General features: G+C 43.5%; 1 protein-coding gene across 4 annotated transcripts; it reads left to right on the forward strand.

Moving 5' to 3' along the window:
- Positions 1-818: 818 nt before the first annotated feature.
- LOC121288808 (interferon-induced protein 44-like) lies at positions 819-19,038 on the forward strand. 4 transcript variants are annotated; one of them, XM_041207549.1, is made up of 9 exons: positions 1,077-1,294; positions 1,571-1,743; positions 1,846-2,057; positions 2,147-2,186; positions 4,057-4,243; positions 8,186-8,335; positions 11,416-11,587; positions 14,512-14,612; positions 18,017-19,038. In XM_041207549.1, exons 2-9 carry the CDS (start codon positions 1,580-1,582, stop codon positions 18,194-18,196), a joined length of 1,206 nt encoding a protein of 401 aa, XP_041063483.1. In that variant the 5' UTR covers positions 1,077-1,294; positions 1,571-1,579; the 3' UTR covers positions 18,197-19,038. The 4 variants fall into 4 exon arrangements, with proteins under 4 accessions (XP_041063482.1, XP_041063483.1, XP_041063478.1 ...); XM_041207548.1 differs by lacking the exon at positions 1,077-1,294 and adding an exon at positions 819-839 and having other exon boundaries at positions 1,571-2,057; XM_041207544.1 differs by having other exon boundaries at positions 1,078-1,294; positions 1,571-2,057.
- Positions 19,039-23,641: the final 4,603 nt, after the last annotated feature.

Consider the following 23,641-nt stretch of genomic DNA (forward strand, 5'->3'; position numbering starts at 1 on the left):
TATTAATATTCATAGGGAATGTGAAGTGTATTAACATTTGCAAGGAGTGTGGAGTGTATTAATATTTACAGGAGTGGAGTGTGTTAATATTTGCAAGGTGTGGAGTGTGTTAATATTTACAGGATGTGGAGTGTGTTAATATTTACAGGGGGAGTGCAGTGTGTTAATATTTACAAGGGGTGTGGAGTGTGTTAATATTTATAGTGAGTGTGGAGTGTGTTAATATTTACAGGGACTGTGGAGTGTGTTTACATTTACAGGGTGTGGAGTGTGTTAATATTTACAGGGGGAGCGCAATATGTTAATATTTACAAGGGGTGTGGAGTGTGTTAATATTTATAGTGAGTGTGGAGTGTGTTAATATTTACAGGGACTGTGGAGTGTGTTTACATTTACAGGGTGTGGAGTGTGTTAATATTTACAGGGGGAGCGCAGTATGTTAATATTTACAAGGGGTGTGGAGTGTGTTAATATTTATAGTGAGTGTGGAGTGTGTTAATATTTACAGGGTATGGAGTGTGTTAATATTTACAGGGGGAGCGCAGTGTGTCAATATTTACAAGGGGTGTGGAGTGTGTTAATATTTATAGTGAGTGTGGAGTGTGTTAATATTTACAGGGACTGTGGAGTGTGTTTACATTTACATGGTGTGGAGTGTGTTAATATTTACAGGGGGACTGGTGTGTACTAATATTTACAGAGATTGCAGTGTGAGTTAAAATTCCAGGGAGTGTGGAGTGTGTTAATGTTTACGGGGAGGTGCATTGTGTTAATATTTATAAGGGGTGTGGAGCGTGTTAATATTTTCAGTGAGTGGAGTTTGTTAATACTTACAGGGAGTATGCATTGTGTTAATATTTACAGTGGGTGTGGAATGTGTTAATGTTTACAGGGAGTGTGGAATGTGTTAATATTTACAGGGGATGTGGAGTGTGTTAATATTTACGGGGAGGGTGGAGTGTGTTAATATTTACAGGGGATCAGGGGTGCGATAATATTTACAGGGGGTGCAATGTGGAATATCATTAATAAAATATTGATCTCAGTTTCATCTGCTGGGTTAGATTCTAGTTCTCTGGAGCTTCATCTTTAATGTCGCGATTGAAAACTCGATCCCAGGATAATTTGTAGTCAAGGAAAGGAATTTGTACCCATTTCTTGAAAGAATCCATCATGTTCCCGCAGAGGGACATCAGTTTCACTTTCCTTTCACTTAAATCGGAGCCAAAGGATTTGAAATGACTCCTGGTTGACCATTGCAGTTGTCAGACTGTGCCATGTACATGTCAATTCTGTTAGTCTAGCTTTTTTTTTTCTTGCGGATTGTGAAACTTGGATTGTTTGATGTTTGTGGGAGAGGAGGTTAGACCTGTGACTGTTATTGATTGCAACTTAGGATCCAGAGTGTTTAGTGAACGGAGCAAGTAGCAGAGTGAGTTCTTTAAAGGAATCTTGCAGGGACGGCTAAGTTAAGTGTTCCTCTGTGATGAGGGCGAGCGCACTCAGGTTATGGTCAACTTTTGTTAGGTCAGATCACTAAAAATATCCATTTTCATCAAATGTTTTGTAGGTTTCGGAAATGTCTCGGGTAACATCATGTCTCACGCACCAAGATCGGAAGCAACTGTCCCAGCTTCTCGGGAATGTAAACTTACATTTACTTCATAAAGCGAGTGTCCATGGTTTCAGTGGGAAATCTATCCAAATCAGATGTGAAAAGCAAGGACCAACATTAACTGTCGGGTACAATAAGGCTGGTTACATTTTTGGAGGTTACACAAGTGAAGATTTTAAGCCTAATGAAGTAGCTCAGGATGATAAGGCCTTTCTCTTTCGACTCTGCAGCGAGGCAAGGGGCGAGCCATTAAAGTTTCCTGTGAAGCCAGGTTCCAGATCTATTCAGATGTCGAATTCTGGTCCCATTTTCGGAGGTCTTGGGTTTATGCAGCATGGCAATAAGATCGAAAACAATTCTGACCAGTCCTTCAGTTTCACTAAGCGTGACCTGTATGGCGGTGATGTCGAGCTAGTAGAATGCGAGATTTACCAAGTGGAAGGTGAGTTCTCCTTCATTTTACCGGGAATGAGGTGCATCACCTAATTGTTACTGAATTTATTTTATGCAGTATTTATCCGTGTTTTCCAGATTTAAGAGCTCCCTGGAGAAGTCTAACTTGGACGACAGAGTAAGTTCCTTCATGGGCATTTCTGCTTCATCTGTCACTTGCTCGTCCTGCTTTCTACCCCTAATGTCCCTATTAGCACATACCTGAGCTAATATCACCACCGACAACACCCCTTTGTCCTTTGGTCTATGACATCTTTGGCAATCTCTTCTTTGCCTCCACCTATCACTGGCCCTCTATCCAGCTCTACCTGTCCTACCACCCCCCCCCCCCCCCCACCCCCTCAACCAGCTTATATCACAGCTCATTTCTCTATTTCCTTAGCTCTGATGAAGAGTCATACGGACTCGAAACGTTAGCTGTGTTCCTCTCTGCAGATGCTGTCAGACCTGCTGAGTTTTTCCAGCTATTTTTGTTTTTGATTATTCACTCTTTAGTTTCTGGGCTGGATTTTTTTACTGTCGGCGAGCAGGGAGTGGGGCCCGCTCGCTGATGCCTAAAATGACGCGCGGTGATGTCGGGCGGAACTCCCGATGTCACCCTGCCCCATTTAAATTTTCAGGAAGGCGGGGGCGCAGCGAAATCAGCTGCCCTCCCGCCGACCTGTCAGTGGCCAATTGAGGCCATTGACAGGATCATTTAAGCAATTAAAGGACCTGCCCGTCCAACCTTAAGGTTAGCGGGCAGGCCAGGAGCCCCGGCGGGAATTAGAGAAAGCATGAAACCCTCATTCGCGGGCAGGATGAGGTTTCATGTAGGGTTTTAAAAATTTTTATAAAGTTTTTTTGGGAAATTATGAACATGTCCCAACTCATGTGACAATTAAGTCCCATGAGAAGGAATACTCCCCACTTGCCTGGATGAGTGCAGCTCCCATAACACTCAAGAAGTTCGACACCATCCAGGACATAGCAGTCCTGCTTGATTGGCACCTTATCCACAAACATTCACTCCCTCCACCACCGATGCACAGTGGCAGCTCTGTGTACCATCTACAAGATTGGCACTGCAGCAACTCACCAAGGCTCCTTTGACAGCAGATTCCAAACCCGTGACCTCTACCACTTAGGAGGGCAAGACCTGTATATCCAGGGGAAAACCACCACCTGCAAGAAATAACCAGGGGAAGAAATTTCCCCATGTCAGGCGAGCTAGTTGGGAGCGGTGCTGCCACTTTACGTGGGCCAACTAACGCCCGCCCAGCGTGATGCATGGTCAGTAGCACTGAGATGCTACCTGTGCGGGCGGGGGGAGGAGGGAGAGTTGGAGCACATAGCTGCCTCAGGGAGATCAGGGACATATTGAGAATTTTTAATAAAGAAAGTTAAAGATTATTTACACACCTCCCCTCGTGACAGTATCACATGAGCTGGCACATGTTTATGAATTGAGCAAAAATTATTTATTAATTTAATAAAACCTTCAGGAAACCCATCCCGCCCATGGATGAGGTTTCCTCAAAAATGTGAAGGCTGCCTGGGCTCTTCACATGCCTACCTGTCACTTGTTTTCATGTTTTGCTTTCACAAAGCGTTGACCCTTGTTCTGCTATTAACATCTTCTGCTATCCTTTATGCCACTACCAGCACCTTCTTTACTCTTCACCACCACCATTGATACTCCCTTGGTCATGGTGTCCATGACACTTTTGTCAATCTCTCCTTAGCTGTCACCTATCCCTGACCTTCTAGCTCATTCCACCTGCTCCACCTCCTGTTAAACAGTATAAAATCCATCATATTTCTACTGCTTTTTAGCTCTGATGAAGAGTCATACGGACTCGAAATGTTAACTCTGTTTCTCTCTCCACAGATGCTGCCAGATCTGCTGAGTTTTTCCAGCATTTCCTGGTTCTATTTCACTGTGAGCTATGTTCAGGTGGGTCTATAAAAATTATGATCTTTGTTAATATAAATGTTCTTGCCAACAGGAGAAGACAAGAATTGATGGACAGCATTAAGAACTTTAAGCTGTATGGAAGTTCTGTACCTAAAGCACAGGCTTTACTAATTGGACCAGTCGGTGGAGGCAAGTCTAGCTTCATCAACTCTGCCAATTCAGTTTTCCGTGGCTATGTTACTAGTCAAGCTTTGGCTGGAAGTGGAGTAACAACAATGGTAAGCCAATCTGAAGGGCTTTATATCTTTTCTTGCTAATGTATTTCATTCTTTTCCATCCCATGTTGAGATATAATCCTATGGGCTTATTCATCCGTTGTTAATTATATGTCAACATCAACGTTATGTATTGGGGGCTACCTGCTCTCATGTCACTTTATGTGACTTGATGTCAGATTTTGTTTTATGTGAAACAACTTAGGACATTTTATTACGTTAAAGATGTTATATCAACATAGGTCATTGAGCAGAATTTTCTGCCTGCTGGGCGGGTGGCCTGACCCAATCTCCGGCTGGGTTGTGGCGGGGGGGAGCCGATCCCCACCGGAGAAGCGGACCCCGCCGCCATTTTACATGGGCAGGCCAATTAAGGCCCGCCCAGCATGATGTCCGACGGGAAGTGCTATTCACTTCCTGTGCGGGCAGGAGGGATTCCCTAAAAGCGAGAGTGCGCTCTTCCGCGCATGTGCATGAAAGAGCGCACATCTCCCTGAGGCTAAGTGCAGCCTCAGGGAGATCGCTTACACATTGAAAAATATTAAAAATAGAAAAAAAAATTCCCTAACATGTCCCCCTCATGTGACAATGTCACATGAGCTAGGACATGTTCATAATTTACGTAATAACTTTATTAAACTTTTTAAAACCCTACATGAAACCTCATCCCACCGCTGGATGAGGTTTCATGTTTTCTCTAGTTGCCGCCGGGGCTCCTGGCCTGCTCGCCAACCTTAAGGTTGGACGGGCAGGTCCTTTAATTGCTTAAATGATCCTGTCAATGGCCTCAATTGGCCATTGACAGGTCGGTGGGCCCGTAGCTGATTTTGCTGCGCTCCCACCTTCCTGAAAATTTAAATGGGGCGGGGTGATATCGGGGGTTCCGCCCAACGTCATCCTGCGTCATTTTACGCGTTGGCGAGCGGACCCCGCCCCCTGCTCGCCGACAGTAAAATTCTGCCCATTGTTGGTGGTCAAGAGTGAGAATCCTGAGTTTTACACTTAGACCATAAATAGTCGTATGGTAACACAGGACTTGGGTATTGCTGAAAAAAAGGCTTTTTGTTGAAGCAACACCTCTACCAATCAGCGTCCACTTGCCAACCAATCAGCACTCTCTTCTCATACAATATTAAGTTGTTGCATCCCCTGACAGTGGTATTCTTGTGATTGTCCTGATGAGTGCAAGATGAAAAACTTCAACAAAGTGTCTTTTTTCAGCAATACTTAGACCACACTTAGAATAAGGAATATAATTATGGTCATCACAATGCAAAATAGGATATAGCAGCTATTGGGAGGACATACAAAAGAGCAACTAGAATAAATGAGGGGGTGGAGAGATGGATTACGAGTAGCAATTATATAAGTTGTGCATGTTTACAATTGAAAAGAGGTGGTTGAAAGGTATTATAATTGTGGTTCTTAGGATCCTAAAGAGACTAGATTACATAGAACATAACAAGTCAGTTTGCCTTGTCTAGATCAGCAGACTGAGTTGTGCTTGAAAGGGGGTAAAAACAAAAAAAATCTGTGGAAATTGTGGACTCATCCCACCCTCTGGGCATGAAAGGATCATATTAAGAAATCTTAACAATGCACTTAGAAAATCATAGAATGATTAGGGAAAGTCAGCATGGTTTTATGAAAGGGAAATCATGTTTGACAAATTTATTAGATATTTTTGAAGATGTAACTAGTAGGGTAGATAAAGGAGAACTAGTAGATGTAGTATACCTGGATTTCCAGAAGACATTTGATATCTGCCATGTTAAAAGTTAATAGGCAAGATACAGGCTCATGGGGTTGCGGGTAATATGTTAGCATGGATAGAGGATTGGTTAATAGACAGGAAGCAAGAAATAGACATAAGTGGGGCATTTTCAAGTTGGCAGGCTGTGACTAGTGGAGTGCTGGGGCCTCAACTATTTACAAACCATATTAATGGCTTAGACAAAGAGACAAGGAGTAGCACCTAAGTTTGCTGATGATACAAAGCTAGGTGGAAATGTAAGTTGTGAGGAGGATACAGAGAGGCTGCAAAGAGATATGGATAGGTTAAGTGAGTGGACAACAAGTTGGCAGATGGAGTATAATGTGGGAAAGTGTTAGGCTATTCACGTTGACTGTAAGAATAGAAAAACAATATTTTTTAAAAGGCATGAAACTTGTAAATGTTGATGTTCAGGGAACTTTGGGTATGCTCAAATAAGGAACTATAGCAAGCAATTAGAAAGGCAAAAGGCATTTTGGCCTTTATTGCAAGGGGATTGCAGTGCAGAAATAAAGAAATCTTGTTACAGTTGTACAGGGTTTTGGAGAGATCACATCTGGAATACTGTCTGCAATTTTGGTCTCCACATTTAAGAAAAGAACAAGAAGATTGAAGGTAAATAGCAATAGGGGCAATAGAGTCATGAGGAAAAACATTTTCAGGCCGTGCGTGGAATGTGCCGCCTGACAGTGTGGTGGAGGCAGATTCAATCGGGATGTTCAAGAGGGAGTTGGATTATTACCTGAAAAGGAAGAATTTGCAGTTTTACGGGGAGAAGTGGAGGGTAGTGGCACTAGGTGCATTGTTCATTCAGGGAGTGGCAGAGACACAATGGCCGAATGGTCGTCTTCTGTGCTGCAGCAATTCAGTGATTCTGTGACATATTTGCATTGGAGGCAGGACAGCGAAGATTCGTTAGATTGGTCCCTGAGATGAGAGGGTTGTCCTATGACGAGAAGTTGAGTAAATTGGGCCTATACTCGCCCGAGTTTAGAAGAATGAGAGGTGATCTCATTGAAACATATATGATTCTGAAAGGAATTGACAGAGTAGATACTGAGAGGTTGTTTCCACTGGCTGGGGAATCTAGAATATGGGGCACAGTCTCAGGAAAAGGGGCTGATCATTTATGACTGACATGAGGAGAAATTTCCTCACTTGGAAAGGGTTGTGAATCGTTGGAATTCTCTAACCCAGAGGGTTGTGGATGCTCCATCGTTCAATATTTTAAGGCTGGAATAGTCAGATTTTTGGTCTCTCAGGGAATCGAGGGATATGGGGAGTGGGTGGGAAAGTGGAGTTGAATTGAGCCCAGGATTAGCCATGATCACATTGAATGGCAGAGCAGGCTCGATGGGGCATATGGTCTACTCCTGGTCCAATCTCTTGTGTCCTTGTGTGTGAGGGGTTTAAATCTTAAAAATTGGGATCCTGTAACTAAGCTGCCATGTTTTCAGCTATTGTAATATTCATGGAAGCTCCTCAATAAGCCTTTGCTAAAAGCAGACAGGAACCTGCTTAAGTTTCAAAATGAGCTGGCTGATGATGTGACTGGTATTGCAACATAATTTGAAGCTCTACATGTTGGTAAGCTTAAAAGCTTTGCCTGTTTTTGAACTCTTTGTAGGCTTTGAGGAACAGGAGGACTCCCCAGGCCCCTCCCAGCCCCTCAGGCCTTGGCACACTAACATTCTTCGGGTATCCCCAACGCTGACATTCTCCCAGTTTTTGGGGAATCACCAGCACAATGTCCCAGCAAGAGAAAACCCATTCCTTGATCTGTCAGGAAGTTCGAACCTTGTCGTGTTCCTTCCACATGGAAGTCAGGGAATCTGCTCAAGCAATAACTGCTGGGGAACATTACCATGGCCTTCTGCTGCCAGAATTCTCACTCCAGCCTGCTGGCCAAGTAGTCAATTTGCCCGGCTAAAGGATGGGACTGCAAATATTGATTCCTACGATTAAAATTGGCTGATATCAGCCGTTATTGCTGTATCAGGGGACGACACAGATGATAGAAGGAAAGCTAGATGGGTCTTGTTTTTTTTTAATTTTAGAAATTCTCATGTTAGAAGTTTGGAAATTTTTCTGGTATGTTTTCAAGTGATTTTGTCACTGATTTCATTTTGACAATGCACTCAAAACACCCTATTACCTTTATTTAATTGCAGTACTCAAAGTACTCCTTCAGAGAAAAGGATGGCAAATGCCCCCCTCTTATTCTCTGTGATACAATGGGACTTACAGAAGGCACAGACTCTGGGATACACAGTGATGATATTTTCAACATAATCGAAGGACGTGTTCCGAACAAATATCAGGTAATCTGTTATTAACAATATCATATTTCATCTTCTATTCTTTTCCCATGAACCATCCCTGACCAGACAAATAAACAGAATACTGTGGTGCTGCTTTGTATTACCAGTTACTCTGAGAATTGTGAGAAAAGACTGGTTTTGCTTTCTGCTAATCTTTTATTAAAGGTTTGCTAGCTAGTTATTAATATCTTGAATATAAAAGTGCACTTGTCGACTCTGGATTGACAGAAACAATGTGATCGGCTTTCTGGTCCTGATTTAATGTATCAGGGTAAGAGATAAGATTGAAACATTTGCAACCAACTTCAGCCAGAAGTGCTGAGTGGATGATCCATCTCGGCTTCCTCCGGAGGTCCCCAGCTGCCAGTCTTCAGCCAATTCGATTCACTCCACGTGATATCACGAAACAGCTGGATACAGCAAAGTCTCTGAGCCCTGACAACATTCTAGCTGCAGTATTGAAAACATCTTAATTATATGAATTGAAGTTAAGTATATGCAAGTGGGGAGCATTGATTGGATGGTTACTTGAGCACTTATAATAAGACACTGACACAGGAAATTCTCAGATAATGAAGGAGTTGGTGCCAACATGCAGCAAGACTTGGGCTGATAAATGCAAGTAATATCCATGCCATGTTAAGTGCCAGGCAATAACCATCTGTAATAAGCAAGAGGATTAACATTGTTGAAACCTACATCATCAACATCAAAATGAAGGTTACCATTGATGAGGAAGACATTTAGATTAGGCATATAAACAATGTGGTTACTAGGAAAGCTCAGGGGCCTGGTATTTTATAGTGTGGTGCTCGCCTCCTAACTCCCCAAAGTCTCTCCATCACACACAGAATCACACTGTGTAGAAGAGGCCCTTCGGCCCATCGAGTCTGCACCGACATGTGAGAAACACCTGACCTACCTACCTAATCCCATTTACCAGCATTTGGCCCATAGCCTTGAATGTTATGACATGCCAAGTGCTCATCCAGGTACTTTTTAAAGGATGTGAGACAACCCGCCTCCACCACCCTCCCAGGCAGCGCATTCCAGACCGTCACCACCATCTGGATAAAAATGTTTTTCCTCACATCCCCCCTAAACCTCCTGCCCCTCATCTTGAACTTATGTCCCCTTGTGACTGACCCTTCAACTAAGGGGAACAGCTGCTCCCTATCCACCCTGTCCATGCCCCTCATAATCTGGTACACCTCGATCAGGTCACCCCTCAGTCTTCTCTGCTCCAACAAAAACAACCCAAGTCTATCCAACCTCCCTTCATAACTTAAATGTTTCATCCCAGGCAACATCCTGGTGAATCCTCTGCACCCCCTCCATCGCAATCACATCCTTCCTATAATGCGGTGACCAGAACTGCACACAGTACTCCAGCTGTGGCCTCACCAAGATTCTATACAATTCCAACATGAGCTCCCTACTTTGTAATCTATGCCTCGATTGATAAAGGCAAGTGTTCCATATGCCTTTTTCACCACCCCACTAACATGCCCCACCGCCTTCAGAGATCTGTGGACACACAAACCAAGGTCCCTAGTGTCATGCCGTTCATTGAATACATCCTTGTCAAATTACTCCTTCCAAAGTGTATCACCTCACAGTTTTCAGGGTTAAATTCCATCTGCCATTTATCTGCCCATTTGACCATCTATATCTTCCTGTAGCCCAGAGCACTCAACCTCACCGTTAACCACCCGGCCAATCTTTGTGTCATCCGCAAACTTACTAATCCTACCCCCCACATAGTCATCTATGTTTATATAAATGACAAATAATAGGGGACCCAGCACAGATCCCTGTGGTACGCCACTGGACACTGGCTTCCAGTCAGTAAAGCATCCTTCTGTCATCATCCTCTGTCTCCTACAACTAAGCCAATTTTGAATCCACCTTATCAAATTACTCTGTATCCCATGTGCATTTACCTTCTTTATAAGTCTCCCATGTGGGGCCTTGTCAAAGGCTTTGCTGAAATCCATATAAACTACATCAACTGCACTACCCTCATCTACACACCTGGTCACCTCCTCAAAAAATTCAATCAAATTTGTTAGGCTTGACCTTCCTCTGACAAAGCCAAGCTGACTATCCTTGATCAAGTGGAGATAGATTCTCTCCTTCAGAATTTTCTCCAATAGTTTCTCTACTACTGACACGAGACTCACTGGTTTATAGTTCCCTGGCTTATCTCTACAACCCTTCTTAAGTAGCAAAACCACATTAGCTGTTCCCCAGTCCTCTGGCACCTCCCCCGTGATTAGAGAGGAATTAAAAATTTGGGTCAGAGCCCCTGCGATCTCCTCCCTTGCCTCCCTCAGCAGTCTGGGACACAAATCATCCAGACCTGGAGATTTGTCCATTTTTAAGCCTGCCGACACCTCCAATACCTTCTCACTCTCTATATCAATTTGCACAAGAACCTCGCAGTCTCTCTCCCCGAGTTCAATACCTTCATCCTCATTCTCTTGGGTGAAGAAGGATGTGAAGTATTCATTCATCACCCTACTGATGTCCTCTGGCCTTAGATTGCCCCCTTGGTCGCTAATGGGCCCTACTCTTTCCCTGGTAATCCTCCATAACATCACATAAAAGGCATAAGTGTGGACTGGAATGGAATACCCTCCGCTTGTTTGGATTGGTGCAGCTGTAACAACACTCAAAAGAATCTTGACACCAGCCAGGAGAAAACAATCTCCTGGACCGGCCCCCCATTAATATCTACCTTAAATACCCATTCCCTCCACTACTGGTGTACCCATGTCCACAATATGTACTGTCTATAAGGTGCACCTCCAAGTTCCCCTTCAAGTCGCACATCACCCTGACTTGCATATGTATTGTCGTTCCTTCATTGTTACTGGGTCAAAATCCTGGAGCTCTTTAGCCAGCAACACCATGGGGCACTTTCAAAGGGACTGCGACAATTCAAGCAGGCATCTCAGCCCTACTTCTGAGGGGCAAGTAGGATGGGTAATCAATGCCCACTTTGTCAGTGATGCCTACATCCTGAGAATGATTTAAAAAGAAGGTATTCTTTTGACATCAAGTTGTTTTTCTTGCAGTTTAAAGCAACTTTGCCAATTCAGTCGGATACCAAGAGCTGCGTTAAATCTGTGCCTGTCACTGAGAAGATACACTGTGTTGTGTATGTGCTTGATGCCAGCAAAGGCACCATCCTCTCTAACAAAATGGAAAAGAAAATTTGTGCCATTCGCTCACAAATAAATCGGTTTGGTGAGTGTTGTAGCCCATGACTGTTAAGGAAGTAGGACATAGGCTAAATGTGGCCTGTGCTCTGGTCCGCCAAGCTTGTACTGATGTACACCTAGCAGCACCAGCTTTAGTCTCCAAGATCCAAAGTTGCTGAAGTCTGAAATTTCTGGCACCAGACAAGGTGGGTTTCCAGCTGGGGATGGATCCAGATGGAGCCTGCTTTCATCTGGATTTTGCCTAATTTTCAGGGGAGCTTCATATTTCAGTTGGGAGAGGGTTAAGGGCGAATTTTTCACTCATCACTCTTCATTCCAACGCCCCCCCCCACCCCGCCCCAACCCACTGACCACCCCAGCCCCCTGCCATCAGCAGGATATTTCTGAAGAAGTTCCTGGGAAAGTCTCTCTTGTAGATATCCTGAAGAGCCTAACTGGAATGGACAGAGTAAAGATTAGAGCAAAGTAATCAACCTCACAGGGGATCAATTAGGTTAGTCACAATTATGTGAAGTCACAGTGGTTCCTCTGGGAGCGACAGCTTTTTCATTCCAACACTTATCTTTAGCCGCAATGGGCCGAGGGGAATCTCAAGCAGAGAAGTTGAGTTAACTGATTTTCTATTGACTTCAACTGAAAAGAAAATCGGTTGGTGTGGTTACCAATTGTCCATTGCCCATTTTGCACTCCCGTCCTTTATGCTTCAACATACAGTATAACTTGTATTAGCTCAAGAATGATTATCTGCTTTCCTTATTATTCACTGGAATAATTCACTGCTCACTATGACTCTCTCGTCTCAGATAACAAAACAATAGAAACCTCACAGCCAATGAACCATATTTAGTGAAGTTTCCGTTAGGCTTTTTTGTTCTTTTAGGATAGTGTGTCACTGGCATTTATTGCCCATCCCTAATTGCCCTTGAAAAGCTGGTGGTGAGACCCTTCTTGAACCACTGCACTCTGCGTGGTGTAGAAACACCCACAGTGCTATTAGGAAGGGAGCTCCAGGATTTTGACTCAGTGACAGTGAAGGAATGGTGATATATTTCCAAGTCAGGATGGTGTGTGCCTTGGAGGGGAACTTGCAGATGGTGGTGTTCCCATGCATCTGCTGCCCTTGTCCTTCTGGGTGTTAGAGACCATGAGTTTGGAAAGTGCTGTGGAGGGAGCCTTGGTGAGTTGCTGTAGTGCATTCTGTTGATGGTACACACTGCTGCCTCTGAACGTTGGTGGTGGATGGAGCAGATGGTTAAGGTGATGGATGGCGTGCTGATCAAAAAGGCTGCTTTATCCTGGATGGTGTTGAGTTTCTTGAGTAATATTGGAGTTGCACTCATTCAGGCTACTGGAGAGTATTCTATCACATTCCTGAGTTGTGCCTTGTAGAAATAGGGTAGCCAATCTTTACACAGCAAGATCCCACAAACAACCATGAGATAATTGACAGGATAATGGATAATCTGTTTTAGTGATGTTGTTTGAGGTATAAATGTTGAGCAGAACACTGGGGAGAACCCCTCTGCCTTTCTTCAACCCACACAGTGGAAAACTAATCTTACAATCCAATGTAAATGGAATTTAATTTAAACCATTTGTATTGGAAATGTCTTCACTGTAATTTCCAAATTTTGATATTAATAATTATCTAACAATTTACATTTCATATATGGTGGAAGTCCCTCCATTTAGTCACATTTTTTAATGTTCCATGGGATGTGGGGTCACTGGCAAGGCCAGCACTTGTTGCCCTTGCAAAGGGCAGGGTAGTTAAGAGTCAACCATATTGCTGTGGGTCTGGAGTCACATGTAGGCTAGACCAGATAAGGATTTCAAATTTCCTTCCATGAAGGACAAAAATGAATCAGATGTGTTTTTACAACAATTGATGATAGTTACCATGACTGAGACTTGCTTTGTATTGAAGATTTATTAATTAATTATGGTGGGATTTGAACTCATGTCCCCAGAGTATTAGCTCTAGATTATTAGTTTAGTGGTATTACCGCTACACCACTATCTCCCCCATAAATGATTGTTGTACTGGACATAGAAAGAATTGAGAGCTTGCATACTTGTGGTGCTTTTCATATGAAAGACAATATATAGACTCTAAATTATGTAGAATTATTGAAAAGGTTTTTTCGTGAATTTTAAAATGCATTACAGTCTGTATATTGTCAAAGGTATCATGTTTTGGCTGATACATTTATCTGAGGCCCCATCTGTAAAAAAACCCCATAGCACCAAGTAAAGGGAAGGAGTTCTCCACTATCCTGGCCAATATTTTTCACACAACCCATGTGACAAACAACTTATGTGGTCATTATCCCGTTGCTATCTGTGGGAGCTTCCTGATTTTAAATAGGTTGCCACATTTGCCTACACAACAATAGGGACTGAACTTCAAAATTAATTCATTAACTGTCAGGCATTTTGGGATTTCCTAAGGAGATGTGAGATATTACATAAATGCAATTACTTTCTGCTTACTTTTAAACTAAGGACAATATCATAAGAGGTCTGTTTCACATCTTACATCCAGTGCGCATCTGACACCTTTCAGGCAGAGCAGTTTATCACACTTGCTTATCTCTCTGTCATAATTTAGAAAAAAAATTAAAAATCATAAGTAAGTCACTTATTTGCTGTTGGTTTCTTCTGACCCTGGGGAGGAGTTGTTTATGGATGAGCAGCTGCGAACCTTCAAAAGACATGTTCGACCAATAGCAGTGGGTCTCTACTTGACACGAAGATATGCTTATGAAGTGCAGTTATTCTCTTCCCATTGTGGAACTGTGCGTTATCAGATCCCATCTCTTTAATGCCACAAAATAGATTTCAATGTGCATTCCGTGATATAGTACTGCTGTCCTTATCCTCTGAGCTGTTGTGAGCAATCCCAATGGCAGATATACTAATAAAAAATTGATTTCTTTCATTACATAGACATACCGCAGATTGTTTTGTTAACCAAAGTGGATAAAGAGTGCTCCCTGGTTTGGAAGAATGTGGAAAATGTCTATGGGAGTGATCTCATTGAAAAACAGGTGCGTGTACCACGGTATAGCCAATTGTGGCGGCTTCATCACTCACAATGCGCGCTTGCTAATAAGGGGCAGAGAGCACAAATTTGTTCAAGGCATATCGCGTCTGACTAATCTAATTGTGTTCTTTAAAGAAGACAGTGTTGTTGATGTACATATGGACACAAGGCATTTGCTGAATTACCTCACAGTCGACTTATTCAGAAAATAGAAGCAGGTGGTATTAAAGAAATGGTGGGAGCTTGGGTACAAAATTAGCTAAGGGTTAGGTGGCAGAAAGTAGTGCTGAATGGCTGCTTTCCTGTCTGAAGAAAAGTGTGCAGTGGGGTCCCTCAGGCATTAGAATTAGGACTCGGCTATGAGGAGTACACTTTTGAAGTTTGCAGATGATACAAAACGTGGCAAAGTGCTAAATAGTGAGCAGGACAATAACAAACTTCAAGAGGGCAGAGACAGACTGGTGAATGGGCAGACGGGTGGCAGATTCAGTTTACTGCAGACGAATGTGAGGTGAGCACTTTGTGAGAAACAACATGGAGAGGCAGCATGATCTAAATAGTATTATTTTGAGGGGGTTGCAAGAACAGAGGGACCTGAAAATTGTTGAAGGTGGCAGGGGAAATAAGGTGGTTAAGAAAGCAAATGGGATATGTAGCTTTATAAATTGAATAGAAAAATCAGGAAACTGTGCTAAACTGTGGTTTTGAATATCTGTGAATTCTCCAGTAAGCTTTCTCTGTTCTAGGGAGAACAATCCCAGATTCTTCAAACTTTCCGCATAACTGATGTTCTTCATCCCTGATATTGTTGTAGGGTGGCTGAGCTAACTATTAATGATAGAGTTGATCAGCAGACACTTCTTGGGTGGAAACATTAAGTTTATTTACAATATACTCAGCAGCAACTACATGTGTGCTTTCAACTCCAACTCTATCTCTACACCGACGGCTGAGGTAGCCTGTGCTACTCTCCTATTGGTTACTGTGGATCATGTGATCTTCCTTAACCAGTATTATTCTTAAAGGTACATTACACACTAAATAAAACCATAATTGCTACATTCTGGGAAACCTCCTTTGTACTGTCCCCAAGGCCTTGACATCCTTCCTGTACAAATATACAAAACTCTGGTTGGGCCTCAGCTAGGGTCTTGTGTCCATCCTTGGGCACACCTTAGGAAGGATGTCAAGGCCTTGGAGACAGTACAGTACAGAGGAGGTTTCCCAGGATGATATCTGTAGTAATTATGGTTTTATTTAGTGTGTAATGTAACTTTAAGAATAATACTGGTTAAGCTGTAGTAACCAATAGGAGAGCAGCGCAGGCTACCTCAGCAGTCAGTGTAGAGATGGAGTTGGAGTTGAAAGCACACGTGTAGTTGCTGCTGAGTATATTGTAAATAAACCTACTGTTTCCACCCAAGAAGTGTCTGCAGATCAACTGTATCATTAATAGAGTATCAACTCAGCCACCCTACAACAATATCAGGGATGAAGAACATCAGTTATGCAGAATAGTTGGAGAATCTGGGATTGTCCTCCCTAAAACAGAGGAAGCTTACTGGAAACTTCCCAGATACTCAAAACCACAATGGGTTTTGATGGAGCAAATAGGGAGAAACCATTTCCTCTGGCAAACAGGTTCATAACCTGAGATCATAGATTTAAAATAATTGGCAAAATAACAAAGAAGGGAACTAAGGAGAAATTTCTTCATGTAAGGATTGCTAAGATCTGGAACACACCATCCGAAGGATGGTGAGATCAGATTCCAAGGGAGCTTGCAAAAGGCAGTTGGATATGTACTTGAAGGGGGCTAATTTGCAGGGTTGTTGGGAAAAAGCTGGGGTGTGTCTCAAAACAGATGAGGAGAAATTACTTCACTCAAAGGATTGTGAATACTTGGAATTCTCTACCCCAGAGGGTTGTGGATGCTCCATTGTTGAATATATTTAAAGCTGGGATAGACCGAATTTTGGTCTCCCAGGGAATTAAGGGATATGGGGAGCTGGTGGGAAAATGGAGTTGGAGCCCAAGATCAGCTATGATCATATTGAATAGCGGAGCACTCTCGAAGGGCCAAATGGCCTACTCCTGCTCCTATTTCTTGTGTTGTTGTGAACAGGTATGATGCACTGAATGACCTCTTTCTGTGCTGTAATATTCTCTAATTCTTTGATGGTTCAAGGTGTTCACGGCACTTTAACTAAAACTTGAGCCTTTATTTGTTGCAAGTGGCAGCATATGAGCCTTGAAGAAGGTCAATTAATGGCTAACATCTGGGATGAAGGCTTTGATAACAGTGAACAGATTTTGTATCTCTTGGAGATGAGCAGGCCAATGGGTGATCTGATTGAGCTGTTTAAAACAATGAAGGTAATTGAAAAGGACTATAAGGAACGGCTCTTCCCTGCGGTGAATGAACAAAAACAAGGATCCAGTAGTTTGGAATTAGAACTTGAGTGGTTAAGATATAATGCACACAGGGCTACATTATTCCAGGAAAGCATAGACGTGGAGCACAGGAGGAGTTTCTGGATTGCACTCTGCAGAATGTGGTTACTCAAGAAGCAGCTCTGGTTCAGGTCACATGAATAATAGGCTGGACTTAATGATGGTGGCAGGGATCCCACTGCTATGGCTGAAGGTTTCGATAGTGAACCTGATTCAGTGGATGCGGATCCCTGGCCGCATATTGTTAGTGCAGCAGCAGAGGCTGCCTTCCCAATTAAGGACCGTCAACTGACCCCAAGAGTTGCCGGCCAACCAGAGGGCTGACAGCTTAGTAGTGCCATTGGGAACAGTGACCATGTGTGGGGCCGCACCTGGAGGATGAGGGCGCTTTGGGCAAGCCCCGTCGTGGGGAGCGGGTGCGGGAAGCGCTGTTGGAAAGTCATGCCATTACTGCAAGGTGGGCATTGCCAATGTGGGCCAAATAAGTGTCTGGAAATTAGGGCTTCCCCCCCCAACCCTGGAGCCCATCAGGGACTGTCAGGGCTTACCTGGTGGGCTTCCGTATGGCAGAGGGCACACCGAGTGCTGGCAAAATGCCAGTGGTTGGGGTGGGTGGGGGGTGAGTCGAGGCCCTTAATTGGCTGCCGGCAAGATGGCTTGGTGGAGGAAAGATGATGGGCACACCACCTGTGGTGACCATGGAGGGAGAGCACGACAATGGAAGGATTGATCTAGCAAAGAGCCAACATGGATAAGGTCGGCTGAATGGCCTCCTCCTGTACTCTAAGGGAGATAGTTAAATGCTTGGGAAGTCTGGTAATTATGGGATGTGGAGAAAATGTGGATAATGTGATTAAATGGATATTGAACTGCCCTGGGTAAGGATGGGCTCGATGAGGCAAATGTCTTATTCCTTATAATATCTCCATAATAATTTAAATTTCTTTTTCCTAGGTGTTGGAAGTTGAGAAGCAACTCAGTATTCCAGTTACATGCATAATTCCAGTGAAAAATTATTGGTCAAGTCATGATCTAGATTGTGCTACAGATATTTTAATACTGTCTGCACTGCAGCAAATGTTACGATATGCAGATAGTTTTTTGGAGAACCTTGGTAATTCATCTCCAGCGTAGTAGATATGTTTCTAACTGCTCTGTCCCATTTTTCCTCTGATAGTAACTCAATAGTTTCCCCTCGAGTCGGAGTGAACTAAAAAACTTGTTAACAATCTTTTCCACTTGCATCTCTGCCTTCTCACAGTCTTCACTGAATCACAGAATTTTAATGGCACAGAAGGAAGTCATTCAGCCCATCGGGTTTGTACTGGTTCTCCAAATAATTATTATGACCTAGTGCCATTGTCCTGCTTTTCCCTGTACCCCTGCACATTGTTTCTATTCAAACAATCATCCAATACCCTCTTGAATGCCTCGATTGAACTTGCCTCCACCACACTTCCAGGCAGTGCATTCCAGACCCGAACATCCTGTTGTGTGCAGAATTATTTAATTAAATGTAAATTAGAGAGATACTATGGTTGATAGTGTAAGGAAAGAGTTCATCAGACTGCTGTAATGTCTGTTAATGTTGGACCCCTGCTGATTTCTCCCTACATTGTAGTAAGTTTAGCATTTGACAAAGATCAATAAGGAAGTATAGGCATTTTGATCCACTGAACTGTTGAATTAAGACTGACCTTAAAGCAATGGTCAGTTTAAGATCTAGTTAAAAGACACTGAGCGGAATCTTTTGTTCTGGAGGAGAAGTTTGGCGGTAGGAACAGAAGTGAGCAACACTCCCACTTGGGGGCAGGATGGCTTTTCTCATGTGATTAATTGGTGGTCAGTGCGTTAAATTTTCATGCAAGAGCAGCACAGCAAATTCTGCTGTGGGGTCAGGCAGGATGTCGACACTCATGCCACTTCCTGCTCTGCTGGACCTGTTTTGTCCATTTCTGTGACCACCTCACTGACCCCCCCCCCCCCCCCCCCCCCCCCCCCCCAACCACCATAAGGCCATCCGCTACCCAGCCATGACTCTTGTCCTGCCACACCCTATCGCAACCCCATCTCACTGTGACTGTTCCCTCCGCTGCCCAGTACCTTCAGTTCAATCCCCAGGACCCCAGCCTAGACAGCACCATCCCCGCCTTTTAGGATCATCTCTTTCCCACCATCCCTGCCCGGAAACCCTCCCCCCAACCCATTTGCAGGAACATATCCTCTATTAGCTACCCAGTCTCATCCTCCAAGGGACCAACATTCACTTTAGCTACTCTCTTTCCTTTTATATACTTGTAGAAGCTTTTGCTATCCATTTTTACATTTTGCACTAGTTTTCTTTCATAATTTACTTTTGCTCTTTTTATTATTTTTTTAGTGACCCTTTGTTGATCTTCAAAAGTTTCCCAATCCTCCAGCCTGCCACTGATCTTTGCAATTTGGTATGCCTTAGTTTTTGCCTTTATGTTATCTTTAACTTCCTTGCTTAACCATGGATGCTTTTGCCCCCTCTTACCAGCTTTCTTCCTCATTGGGATATATTTTACTTGGAAGAAATTGAATATCTCATAAAATTGCTTTTTATGTGGTATGTAACTGATAAATGTGTGGATTATTGTTTAGATATTATTTGTCTTTTAATAAATTCACTACATTCCTATCATCAATTTATTATGAAGATGTTTAGACCTTGGTGATTATACCTCAGAGAATTTAGGAGTGCCACCCATTTCACAAGTATATTCAGACCATCCAGGAGCTTATTAGTAGATTGGTTACCATGGCAGCCAGATACAAATATTTTTTAAGGAAGAAAATCTCCCATCTTTATCCATTCTGGTCTATATATGACTCCTTTTCCCATACCACCTCATAACTATCCTGTGAGTGGCGTAGCAAGCCACTCAGTTGTATCAAATCACTAGGGGTTCAGGAAGAAGGCTCACCACCACCTTTTCAGGGCAACTAAGGATGGGCAAGAAGTTATGGATACAGTGCCATAGGATTATGTCACTGGATAAATAATTCAGAGGCCCTGGAGACATGAGTTCAAATCTCATTGTGCCAGTTGGGATCTACAAATAAATCTGGAATAAAAAGCTAGTTTCAATAATAGTGACCATGAACCTAGAGAATTGTCATTAAAAACCCATCTGGTTCATGAATGTCTTTTAGGGAAGGAAATCTGTGACCCTTACCTGACCTGGTCTCCGTGAGATTTTTTTACTGCCATGTGGTTGATTTTTAACTTCCCTCCGGTGGCTGGGAACCCACTTAGTTATATCAAAACCGTTTTGAAGTCCACATGTGCTGAAAAAGGCAGCTCAACATCACCTTCTTGAGCAATCGGAATGCTGGTCTTCCCAGAGGTGCCTGTTAGGGGTTTGGAAATGCAAAGCTTTACTGACCAACTGGCTTGCCATAGACATGTGACTCTGCCTAGAGGCACTCTGCTTCTGGAGACAGACAATAAAGGCTCTCACTGAGTACACACTGAAAAAGTACAGCTGTCCTCACCAGGAAACATGGTGTACAGAAGTGAAGAAAAAATAGATTTTTGACCCCTACAAAAGGGGCAGAGGAGACACTGAGAACCCAGGAACACAGAAAGGTTCAAATCTGCAAAACAGTTGTTCAAAAGAACAAAGGAAAGCAGAGCAAGGCTGAAAGGCTGTGGGTGAGACAGCTCAGAAAGACACACAGAAAAGTACAAATCTGCAAAAGAGGCTAATGGAAAAAGGACCCCAGAGAGAGGGAGACAATACTCAAGTAAACTGCAAGATGGTTGCCAACCACATCACTGCAACTAAATGCATGAGCCAAAGGAAAATGTTCACATCAGATCTGAACTGGAAGAATTGAAGGGCAAGATTCCAGCTGAGTCTATACCTTTGAAAACGTGCGCCAAACTGAAATCTTCAATGAACCAAGCTGGGCAAGATCTGACCAAACAAATTTCAGGGCCAACACAAAGGTACCAGGAGGAAAGAGTGACCCAAAATTCCACAGTTGGCAACTCAAAGTGGGAGTTGGAAAAATCTCAACCAGACATGCAGGTGCAACCACAGACATGGGCGCCCAATGAGCAAAGCTGTTCCTTCACAGCAATCAGGCAGTCAAGAAGAAGGGAATCTCACCAGTTGTACTGAGTATAGAACTACCATCAATCCCAGAGGTCCACGGGTCCCCAACAACAGGAATGGAACACCAACAGTCACCAAGGCAACAAGTGCCAGGGAAATGACACTCCCCGGACAGGCGAACAGCCAATCTCAACACGCACATTTTCTATTCAGAGACCTGTGGCCAGAGCGGGCATACAGGACATCACAACAGACCTCCATGACATCCAAAAGGTGCTGGAGGGTTGCAGTCCTCCTACCTTTGGGGGCCATGTCTTCTTTGTTGCAGTCCTGGGCTGGAGGCACTGAGCACGGCTGGGCTTTAAATATGGTGCCTGTGGCAGGTTTAGGACGATACAGCGTGAAAACCCGCCATTGCAGCCAGCGGGTGAAACATCATTTTACCTTCCCGCTACTGCATTTAGGGCACAATTGTCCCAGATTTGCACTACTTGTGCAATGCATGTGCAGAGACTGAATAGTAGGCCAAACAATTGTCAGTGCATGAGAGCAGTGGATTTATAGTAGGTATCTTGGGCAACTCACAATCACACAAATTTGTGTATGCAAATGTATCTACTGTTCGATGGGAAAAAAAGGGGATGTTTTAGCTTTTTTTTTATATGAAGAGGGGATGTTTGGGTTTTGAAAATGCAATGCTGTACTGACTAAAGGGCTTGCCATAGTCATGTGACTCTGCCATGAGGCACTCTGTCTCTGGAGGCAGTCATCTTAAGATCAGTTCAATAAAGGCTCTACCTGAGAACACACTGAAGAAGCACAGCTGCCCTCATACATGAAACATTGCCCACATCCCATGAATGAATAAATAAAATGGTTGCTCTTATTTATTAGCATATTAGCAGCTAAAATGCATTTCCATGAAATAATAGAGTATGAGCACTCAGTGTGTCGTTCTGAAGTTCTTATCCCTGGTATTTTGGGGGAAATGTTAATCTGTTTCTAATAATGAGGAAATACAATTGCTGGTTCTGAGAACGGAACATCCATTTCCTGAGAGAAAGATCACCTCACAACAGCACACAGGTGGCGATGTTAGAGGTTTGTCATCCTCCCCATCTGAGTTCCTTCTGTGCACTGCAACCAGGAGGTTCTGAAAAAAGAGATTTGAAAAATTGCCCTCCTGACTCTTAGCTCATGTCAACCTACTCCCATCTGCTCTGGTTCAGGCTATGCGTCTTGCCTCTATTTAGGTTGTAAGTGCACACTTTATATTGGTAAACAGAAGCTCTAAGAGAGCAACTGAAACATTGTAGGCACTCAGCAGGTCAGACAGCACCTTGTGGGGAGAGAAACATGAGCCTGGACAATTCTGGCCCCAACTTGGCAGAGGGATGCGCGCAGAGCTCGCCCTCTCTGCAGCCGTTGCTGTATCTCCCTGTCGTGTTGCTGATCCAGAGGCAGTACCACTCCTACCCCACCCCCCCCCAGCCTCTGTGTTCACCTATTGCTTTGCCATCCATGTGAGGGTGTGGTAACAGTCTCTGGAAAATGTACCAAAACATCCCCAAAAACACTCCAGAGGTACCTTCTGACACTTTACAATAGAAAAGGTTCCATCATTTTTGTTTTTAACCTGCAGTGAGGGCACTCAGTCCTTTAAATAACGTGACTTCAGGGCCCATCATGTTGCTTCAAGCTTCCTTTTTGAGGAGTGGACAATGGAGGCATTGCCAGAACTTACATTGTCCAATTTTGGTATCTTGGCATCACATCAGCTGGCTAGGCTGTGCGATCCCAGGATAATGGCAATGCAAGGCATTCGGGCACACACAGGCACCGGAGCTCCATGCATCCATATCAACTCAGATGCTGCCCAGGCCCCACAGGAAGTGACCCATAGATGCTTGGGCCTGGGGAAGCCAGGTAACCCTGCAAAGTGTGGCTGGAATTGGTGCTATGTAAGTTAACTTATTGCCTATTAATTCCTCGGCATGTACAGGGGTGGGTAAGTTTCACCCTGGGTTCATTGAATATCCACACCCGTATACCAGAATGTCCCCTCATTAGCTCAGGAACACCCAGCACTGTCACCTCATCTAACAGCACAGACCAGACCCTTCTGATATGTATAACTAAGGCATAAGTATGGTCTCTTCCTACTGAGCTGTTAAGCAAACTGCGTGAAGCATGAATACTTCAGCATTTATCTAACTCAGCACTTCATTCTGCAAACAAAGCTATTTTTTTAATGATTACCGTTTATTTTGTGCAACGTACAAATTGTATGCTGAATGATAAGTTAATATGCCTGCTAAAAGCTGATTTATTGAGCACAATAAATGACAGTTCAGTGCATCTAAAACAAATTCATTTCAGAAGTTGTTGAATGTGGCATTATATCATTACGTCATTTTCGCTTTAATTGCAGCAGTACTCCAGGTATTTAGCCATAGGCCTTTGTCTCAAATAGACATGTATTCCAGTTATTTGC

The sequence above is a fragment of the Carcharodon carcharias genome, chromosome 16 (genome assembly GCF_017639515.1).
Source record: "Carcharodon carcharias isolate sCarCar2 chromosome 16, sCarCar2.pri, whole genome shotgun sequence".
In the NCBI taxonomy this organism is placed as follows: domain Eukaryota; kingdom Metazoa; phylum Chordata; class Chondrichthyes; order Lamniformes; family Lamnidae; genus Carcharodon; species Carcharodon carcharias.